The sequence below is a fragment of the Chelonoidis abingdonii genome, chromosome 6 (assembly GCF_003597395.2).
Source record: "Chelonoidis abingdonii isolate Lonesome George chromosome 6, CheloAbing_2.0, whole genome shotgun sequence".
Lineage (NCBI taxonomy): Eukaryota > Metazoa > Chordata > Testudines > Testudinidae > Chelonoidis > Chelonoidis abingdonii.
In genome coordinates, this window is record NC_133774.1 from 35,525,538 (window position 1) to 35,535,722 (window position 10,185).

The 10,185-nt window shown below is 40.1% G+C and overlaps 1 protein-coding gene across 1 annotated transcript; it reads left to right on the plus strand.

Moving 5' to 3' along the window:
* Nucleotides 1-2,279: 2,279 nt before the first annotated feature.
* On the plus strand, nucleotides 2,280-3,247 carry HSPB3 (heat shock protein family B (small) member 3). The gene has a single exon (XM_032785297.2). It carries the CDS (start codon nucleotides 2,355-2,357, stop codon nucleotides 2,799-2,801), a length of 447 nt encoding a protein of 148 aa, XP_032641188.1. The 5' UTR covers nucleotides 2,280-2,354; the 3' UTR covers nucleotides 2,802-3,247.
* The last annotated feature ends 6,938 nt before the right edge of the window (nucleotides 3,248-10,185 follow it).

Here is a 10,185-nt window from a genome sequence, read left to right on the forward strand (position 1 = left end):
CATCTGAGGTGGAAGTCAATTCAAACAGCTTAATGGGACCAAATCAGAGGGCCTGGATAATCTCCATCCAAGAATATTACAGGAACTAGCATATGAAATTGCAAGACCAATAGCAAGGATTTTTAATGATTCTGTAAACTCAGGAGTTGCACCCCTGTGACTGGAGAATTGCTAATATAGCATGTATTTTTAAGAAAGGTAAAATGTGATCCGGGAAACTAAGGGCCTGTTAGTTTGACCTCAATTGTATGCAAGGTCTTGGAACAAATTTTGAAAGAGAAAGCCATTAAGGACATAGAGGTAAATGGTAATTGAGGAGCTAGTGCCCTGTGTGGAGAACTCCTCTGGTATGGTTGTGCTACCCCCCGGCTCTGCTCACTGGGGCAGGCACCACGCTTATCAGCAGCTGTCCCTGCTCACACTACTGTGAGCAAGTGGCTCTCAAACTCTGGACAGGAGTTGCAGACTGCTGCATGGAAGAAACTCCTATCTGGGAGCGTGAGAGCCACTTGCACACACTAGCATGAGCACGACCAGGGACAGCTGCCAGTGAGTCTGGTGTCTGCCCCAGTGGGCAAGGCTGGGGGCAGCACAGCCATGCTGGAGGAGCTGCCTGGGCTGGGCACTGGCTCCTCTGAGCAGAAGCCTGATATGCTGCTGCTTTCACTACTGTGGTTCCTGGCCCAGTCGCTGGCCATGGCCCTGCTGGTCTCACTCACTGTCGCTAGACCCCTGCGGCTCCACGGAATATCTGCTTTATATCCGCATCTGTGGATATGAATTGGGTATCTATGCAGGGCTCTACATATTTAAGAAAGATGAATTCAAACTGGAAAAGGGCTCCTAAGATGATCGGAGGAATGGAAAACCTACCTTATGAGAGGAAATTCAAAGAGTTTGGCATGTTTAGCCTAACCAAAGGCTGAGGGGAGTGAAGTTCTGGAAGAGCCTTCTAAGGGAAGCAGTGAGGGCAAAAAAACTTAACTGGTTTAAGGACTGAGCTTGATATGTTTATGGAGGGGATAGTGTGATGAGAGACGGCCTATAATGGTGTGTGGCCAATCTGCAACTGCTAGTAGCCAGTATCTCCAACACCTGATGATGGGACACTACATGGAGAAGGCTCTGAGTTACTACAGAGAATTCTTTCCCAAGTGTCTGGCTGGTGGGTCTTCCCCACATGCTCAAGGTCTAACTGATAACGAGGTCAGGAAAGAATTTTCCCCTGGGTCAGATTAGCTGAGAACCTGGGGATTTTTCACCTTTCTCGGCAGCAGGTCACTTGCCAGTTTAAACTAGTGTAAATAGCAGTTTCTCTGTAGCTTGACCTCTTTGAAATCATGATTTGAGGACTTCAGTAACTCAGCCAGAGGTTAGGGGTTTATGACAGAAGTGGGTGGGAGAGGTTCTGTGGCCTGCAGTGTGCAGGAAGTCAGACTAGATGATCATATCAGTCCCTTCTGACCTTAAAATCTATGATTCAGTAAGAACCAGGTTAGCCATTTTTGCGATTTCCCCAAAACTTAGGACACCCATTTATTTTGACTCTCATTTTTACTATGAGATTACAGGGCTAATTCAGGCTCTTGAGTCTGAGCTATAGTCTCTAATTGCAGACTCAGACTCCATCACACTGTCAGACTCAAAACACTGGCTACTCCCACTATACTACCAAGATCTCTAACTGCTGAGTCAGCATCACAGTTACCTTAGTGTTGGGGAAGGGACAGCTAACAGCCCACAAATAACTTTCTCAGGAGCACTCAGAGTTTGGCCCCTGCAAAACTTTTGCCACAGCTTTAGAGGCACCTGATAACTTTCTAATGAAACGATCCCCAAATTTGCTTCTCTCACTTGCTCAAACAGCTTGAGTCCCCCTGCCCCAAATAATTTCTATATTTCAGCGATAAAAAATATAGCTTTTACAGTTACTGTAGTAGTTTCCCTTGAGAAACAGAAAGAACATCACACTTCTTTCTAGACAAATAAAAGAACCTTTAAAAGTACCTTGTTTCCTCATAACAACAAACAGGTTAATGTGCAAAGAACAAAAAGTACAATAAAATTTCATTTTTACTATTTAGTGTATGCATAAAAACTGCCAAAGCAACTGAAGACACATCCTCTATAAATAGTGTTCTATTGTCAATGTATAAAAAGATGAGGCATGTCTCATGGACATGAATCATGTCCAATTAAGTGTTAAGCTCTGCCAGTGCTAAAAATGAAAGGCTACATCAACTGATAAACTAGTTTGGGAGTAGGCGTGCAATTGGAAAGAGCTCACTACGCCAGTGTGACTCTACTGCTTTCACTGGCTATCAGAAAGCAGTAACTCATATTTCTGTCTAGCAATGGAAGGAGTAGTTACAAGACACTGGGTGGAAACTCCTGTACGTTATCAGGAGCAGTTTGCTGTCCAAGATCTGGAAGCGTGCAAGTTGGATCACTCTTTATATGCTTTGCCAGGTCCATCCAATGCTGAGGTGAGAAGCCGAAATGCAACAAAAAGTACAGCTACAGCAGAGAGGGACAGCACTGAGGAAGGCAAACCCAGCTTTCAGGTCTTACTGGATGTTGTGCAGTTCCGTCCTGAAGATATCATCATTCAGACTTTCGAAGGCTGGCTCCTGATCAAAGCTCAGCATGGACCTAGGATGGACGAACATGGTTTCATATCCAGAAGCTTTGTTAGACAATACAAATTACCTAATGGAGTCAAGAAAAAAGATTTATCTGCTCTCTTCTGCCATGATGGCATTTTGGTTGTTGAAATGAAGAGCTCAGAGAGAATGGACTAAAATCTTTTTAATTGTTATTGGTGAGAAAATATTATTTCTAATGTAACTCAAACAATGCTTTGCAATGTAGCCATGCATGTGAAGTTGTTCGTTTGTATTTACAATGGAGATAAGAACAAAACTTTGCATATATTTTCGGCATGTTGAGTTTTATTGTTTGATGTGACATGTAAGACTACTTTCCTTCAGCTGCATATGTGCTGGAGACCCACGCTTTTTAGACAAAAGGAAGTTTATGGCAGTCATAACAAATGAAAAATATTTCATATAATGCTCTCTGATGAGGTACCAAGTGTAAAGCATGTATAAAAATGCCAATAAACAGGGGTTACCTTTGTAATATGTATTCATGAGATAAATAATGAAAGAAGCAGCAGACATTTTATGGAATTTTAATTTTACATAACAGAAAAATGCCATGTTTTTATAAGTCATATCACTATATAATGTTATATTATAATGATATAATAACTTCAACATTTCTTAGGAGATGTCAAAGCACGCATGAGCCGCATGCATTTGGTCTGCAAAATAATTTTGGCAAAAAACTCTTTGAATTCAAATTTATTTCTAAAAATTGCTTGTGAGTTTGACCTTTAAAAATATATTGTACTTAAGGGAATATTGAACAGCAGAATAAACATTAAATGCAATGTTTTAAAATGTGCCATCTTTTTACTAACATTGAGTCAACTTATTTTGATGGAAATTTTTCAAATGCTTTGTTTTTAATCACAGTTCATTTTGTTTAAATATCCTGGCTTTCTGCCAACAATAGAAACAAAATATTGCTCACTTATAAAAGCTCAAAAGTCCCAAAGTCATTCTTGCGTAGCTGCCCCTGACTTAAAGGCATTAATATGCTAGGGATGAATTTAGTCCAACAAGTTTACACAAACAATGTGATAACAATCATGTAAACGTTTTCTTCTGTGACTTTCTTTAGAACTTAAGGTCCTGATCCTGCAATTGGATCTCTGGCGGCAGATGCTTGTGCCCACAGAGCCTAACTGGCTCTGCACCAGCATAGGGGTTCAAATGCCTGATTGCAAGATAGGGCCAACTAAGAACACAGGGCTGCTTTCTTCTCTCAATTATACTAGAGCAATCCCACTCATTTCAATGGAGTTGTGCAACTAAGGTTAGCCAGGACTCTGCCTGCTATGTCTAACAATTGGTCTTCAACATTACAAAAAGACTTGTTACAAATGGTCCTGTAAATACACAAAAATTCTAGGGGAACTGCAGCTGCAAGAGAAACTGCCTCCTTTTATGTGTACTTAAGATAAGTATGACTGCTGTGCTATGAATAGTAAAAGAATGCAGAGTGGAAAGTGCCAAGCTAAATACAGACTCTTGCTGATAGCCATCTGCTGTTCAGACAAATTAAAAACATTTTTGAACTAAATCAAATACAAATAAAATTCTGAGTATATTAAATCACAAGGGAAAAATCAGATTAACAAAAATGTTTCTGCCCCAGGCTCAAAAAGAGAGCTCTCTAGTTTATAGTGAAAGCACTAGACTTGTGTGTTTGTGCTGCATGCTGTAGAAATGTTTATATTAGTAATCAATTAAATTTGAAGAAATTTGAAAGCCACTGGTTTGGAATAGGCCAAATACACCTCTACCCTGCTATAACATGACCTGATATAACAGGGCTCTGGCAGCGCTTTAAAAGGTCCAGGGCTCCAGCTGCTGTGAGAAGCCCTGGGCCCTTTAAATCACCGCTGGAGCCCTGCTGCCACTACCCCAGGGCTGCAGCAGCAGGGCTCGGGCAACACTTTAAAGGGCCCGGGGCTCTGGCTGCTGTGAGAAGCCCTGGGCCCTTTAAATCACTGCTGGAGCCCTGCCACCGCTACCCCGGGGCTACAGCAGTGGGGCTGGGGCAGCGCTTTAAAGGGCCTGGGGCTCCCCAGGGCCAGAGTCCTGGGCTCTTTAAATCACCTCTGCAGCCCTGCCACCGCTACCCTGATATAACGGCGTCTCACCTATAACGTGGTAGGGATTTTTGGCTCCCACAACCATGTTATATCAGGGTAGAGGTGTACTACATTTTTAATTTTTTTAATTTTTTTTTTGCACTCCAAACTCATACTAATTTCAAAGCAAGTTTACTCAGCATAAGGAATGATGGATTAAGTCCAGAGCCTGCAATTCACTGCATATGGTCACCCTGCTGCACCCAGTCACAGTGGATAGCAGGTTGGGGGCCTACATTTATTTCTTGACTGATGTACACATTGGTCTCTTTTTGTGTGGCACTAATGTTTTCTAGCAAACTGATTTAAACATAAAATAAAAGCCCCTCAACCCTCTCCTTTGCCCCCAAGTTTGCCTTTCTATATCCATAGGTTGAGGAAATTAGAATGAGGTTCCAGTCACAAAATTCAGGCCTAGATTCAGATTCCAAACACTTCAAACTCCAGGATCTTTCAGATCCAGAGATTTCGCTGAGCCCATAATATAAGTCAGGGCCATTAGCAAATTTTAGATGCAGATCTGGGTTTAGATGTGTTTGGATCCATGGTTTTTACACCATCAGATGTATTGTGATCTGGATTCAGGACCATCTATAGAGGTAACCAACTTTAGTGCCATTTTAAAAAACCTTAATACTCTTCTATTGCTCATTTTACTTTACAAAGAATTTGTAAGATATGATCGTTTACAATGAAAAGTCCAGCCCTATCTATTGTTACAGTGGAGGCATTCATGTATCTAGAGATAACAGGAGATTTACAAAATATAGATTTGGCAATTTTAAAAGTTATACAAACATAAAAATATGGCTGATTTTATAAATAAATCAAGCTCTGACTAAACAAATGGAAATTCAGCAAATAATTAGTCCATAATCCTGACAGCTTGACTTGAATTTGTATGCACATGAAAAGAACTGGCCAAGTAGAGTGCAGCTATTGCACCCAGCTCTAGATTTTCCCCAAGCATAAGGGGCTGATTCTGAACTGATTTATGTTGTAAGTCACAAGTAACTCCACTAAAGTCAGTGAGGTTACACCTGTGTGAAACCAGTGTGTTGAGCAAATGGAGTTCACACTGCTGGAAGAGTTATTGTTGTAGGTCTTGCTATACCCAGAAGTAGTGCTGTAGTGAGTAGGTTTCGCCTCTGAGCTACTGTGAATAAAGCACATACTGTATTTCTCCTGCAACCACATGCGCCTCTCTGTGGGTCTACTCCTTCCTACACCATAATATGACAATACTCTCTGTGTTCTCTGAGACCAGAGAAATGGAGGCTGCACTAGACCATTTGACCTGGAGTGTTGATCGTTACATTTTAACATGCTCACTTCTTAATTGTCCATTCCATGTCAAGCATAGCAAACTCTTATAATTTTGTCACAAGTCTCATATTATCTGGTGGGGGTTTTAGCCCACCAATTCCTGGAGCTTTCATTTTAAAGATTCTTGGGTTTCATTTAAAAAAAAAGTTTCTAGCCCTTTTTGTTGTGGAGAAAAGCTTGAAAATGTGAACCGTAAAGGCTCCAACACCAAAAAGCAAATAAAAATCTAGCATAAGAGTGTCCACACTTGCCGTTATTCTGGAATAGTTATTCCAGAATAACTTATGTGTAGACGAGTATTTATATAAACAATCATACAACATAAAATTTGACAGAGAATTTGGCCACAGAAATATGAAAAGACCCACCCTTAAGACAGCTAAGGCCTGATTCTCCACCTGCTTACAACAATGTAAATCAGAAGTGAACTCACTGAAGTCTGTGGAATTATACTAGTGTAAAAGTAACAGTAGTTCGGAATTAGACTCTTAAAGTTCATTCACAGGCTACACTGATAGGTGCGGTATAAGAGTCTGATCCTGCATGGCTAGAATCAGTGAGAACTTTGCTATTGACTTCAATGGGCACAGGAGCAGAACCTAAGTGTATGTAACAAGTAAATACATACGTGGGACTATACTAGAATATGTATCATCTACTCAAGAGACAATACACTCATTGTCTATATTGTAGCATTGAGTATAATTCAAGGGGAAATGTCTCATTCATTTTTGGCCTATAGTTTATTAAACGCTTTTGAATTAATTATTTTAATGGACTTTTCCCACAGGATATTTGGCAAAACAGTTGCACATTCTTTCCAAGGGGCTGAACTAACTTATTTTGAATGTTATTTCTAATGTTTGCCTTTCTAATATGATTAGATGTCAATATGAGAGACATGAAGGGAGATATTAATATTGCTCATGGGCAGTGTTAATTTTATAAATTGCATAGAATTTCATAACAGCCATAGCTCAAGGCAGATTTATGACACACTGATATGATTAAATAAAGAACTCTGACATTGGTTGTCTACAAAAGCCTGGCCAAGAATAAGCAATATATGCTGCTGTATGAACTGCAGAGCAGCTGTTACTGAGCCTCCTCAGTTCCCAATGGTGAAGGGATTAAGTATGTAATTGATCAAGCAGTGTCCAAGTGATTCCAAGCACTTTAAAAATGCCTTTCAGAAGTCTCAAGTTCGGATTAATAACCAAGAGCAAGGGCACAAAAATAAAGAGCATGGTTCGACAAGGTCTTAAGCATCCTCAGCCTCCATAGACTTATTTAGTTTTATAGTATCTGCTATATTCAGGGTATCTCAGCCTCTTTATGCAATCGGATACTCATAGTGCAATGAACGCAGGCGAATATGACAGTCATTATCCAATCAAGAATAGTTCAGACACAGCCTTGGATATTTGAAAAGAGAGCACTGTGCTCCTCAAATTTCCTGTTTAAATAGGCCAAAAGTTGCAGACCTTACTCAGTCCATAATCAGGAAAAATTCCCATTGATGTGATTTTTTGCCTGAATAAGGACTGCAAGATTTGGTAGTTAGTGAAAGAAAGAATGAATGTTGATGAACATACTGCACACCCGGGTTATTTTCTCCTCCCTTTTAAAAGGGCCATGCAATGCACCTGGGCAACCGCCTGTGGAGACAGATGGGCCCATCATTTAACATTTCCCCTGAAGGACAGCACTTTTCAATGCAGCAACCACATTGGCACTTCAGTGCTAGCAGTAGGGATGAGTCTCAGTCCTGTATTGGGTCTTCTTTAAGGACATTGATAACTTGAAAATCATATTTCCATCTGAAATGTTTGTATTTACCATTACTACAAGAAAACTCTAAAAATGATTGAAACTGAGAGAAATTACAGAATAATTCTGTGTCTATCTTATTTTCCAATTTGTTTACTGTGCAGTTGGCAGCACTTTGTATTTAGTCAAGTTCACTGTTCCAATGATCCTGTCTGCCCTTCCCCAGGCTCTGCAAACCACCTCTGAAGAGGCACCAGGCAGGAGTGTGCAGGAAGAGAAAACCGGGGGAGGAGGGTTGGGCCTGAGCATGTTTGATTATGCTGTCTTGTTCACCTAAAAGAATCTTCTAACAAAAACAGGGGAGGAAGAAAACTATTACAATTGTAGGAAAAGATTTTTAAGATGTCAAGGCATAATATTTAAAGGCTGCTTCTTGAGAAATGTTGGATTCATTTAATTTATCAATTTTTTAAAGTTCAAGTTAACAGTGTCCCTGTAGCATCATTTTAACTAAAACTTTTGGGCTGAAAATATAAGTTATGTTACATATTGTTTAAATCTTCAGTACACCACAATTTAAAAGTAAATCACTTATCCACTTTCTTTGGCTTACTTTCCACCCAGATTTTCCCTTCAGTTTTCCCTCTATTGCACTATTAATCTTATAGCTCTATCAGTCATAGCAATTTTGGGACCACTAAAATAAACAGGATTCCAGTGTTTTAACTATTGTATTGTCTTCACCTGATCTGAGCAGGGATAGATGATGTGGTAGTCAAAATGCTGGTGCCAATTTCCAGTGTTGCTACCACGGTGGAACTGCACTTGTGGTAGTACAGTGGTTGGGAGTAAGAAGAATTAAGTATGTGCAGCCACAGCTTTTGTATACTGAGGTTGGCTTTAAATTTACATAAGTCTAACCTATATGTAACAATGCTATCACTATGGCTATGCTGACAAATTCAGGAAAATCAATGATTCATGAGACTAGAGTGTGGCTTGACAAATAAAAAAGTACCTTACTTCATTTATTCTCTTGTTGAAGAAAACATGATCCTATGATTTACAATCTTTGCAGCAAGTGGCAGCTTCATGTAGTTTTAATATTATCTAATTTCTATTCTGTAAATAAATATAGTAATATTATTAAAGTGCTGATAGTGTGACCTACACTCTACCAGTGACAAATATAACAAAATCCCTGCCTTGATGAATTTATGAGCTAAGGATCTATCCTGAAATCAGATTCAAGCAGGCCAAAATGTCCACCCCTGTGAATAAAAATGCATGTCTGGGGGCTCAGAAACAGACAAACGTACATACAGATAAATTAATAATAGAGGCTCACTCTATTACATTATATATTTCTGTTCCAATCTGGAGCTCCTTCATAGGGTATTTAGGCCTAACATTAAAAAGGTGTGTGATTTTTCTTATTCCCCAGTGCAAGTTAAAATTGGAACTGAAATACCAAAACCAACATTAATATTTAGAATAATAATAATAATCTTTTCCAGGAAGTTGGCTAGAAGCTGATAAGCTGCTGGCTGCTATAACAAAATAGAATATCTAGATGTTTCCATGTCATATTTAACATATAAATCTACAAAGAGACCTGGGTCTGGGTTCTGACAAAGCTATTCATTTCTCATTAACCTTTACAAAATAAACTTATTAACTGCACAACATAACCAAACACAGAAGGCTAAATTTAGGCTGTCTCTTTCACAAATATACATACTGGAAAAGAAGTAGCAAATGGGCTGCAACTGTGGCATTATAAAATCTGCAGCTCTCAATCTCCACAGCCACAAATGGAGTTCCAAGGTATGGCCAGTAGCCAAAGGCACAGGGTAACTAGACCACAGCATTGGCAATAAGAGAGTTTACTGTCTCTGAGGAAAAGGGAGACTGCAGCTGCATGACTGCAAGAGTGGCATCAAGGGGCCAAGAGGAAATGGAAAGTCAGGCCCAGGGTGCCTGATATGCACTGGTTTAAACACAAGGAAAATCAGGTTGCTCTAATTTCTGTCTCAGCTGCAATGGTCCCCCGGAGACAATTTGATAGCCCCCAATAGCCAGAGTACAGACTGCTCTTTCTTCAGCAGGCCCCTTTACTCCCAGGGCGTATCCCCTACATGAGCTTGTGCCAAGGGCTGAGAGGAGGGCAGTGTAGGGCCATTCTGTCACCATAATTCTGTGCCAGGTGGTAGAAAGGCAGAGAAGAAGTTTCTCATACCAACAGGATTGAACTTGTGAGAAGGGAAAGAGGGTCTGTGAAGTAGACCACAGTAAATCAGTTGAGG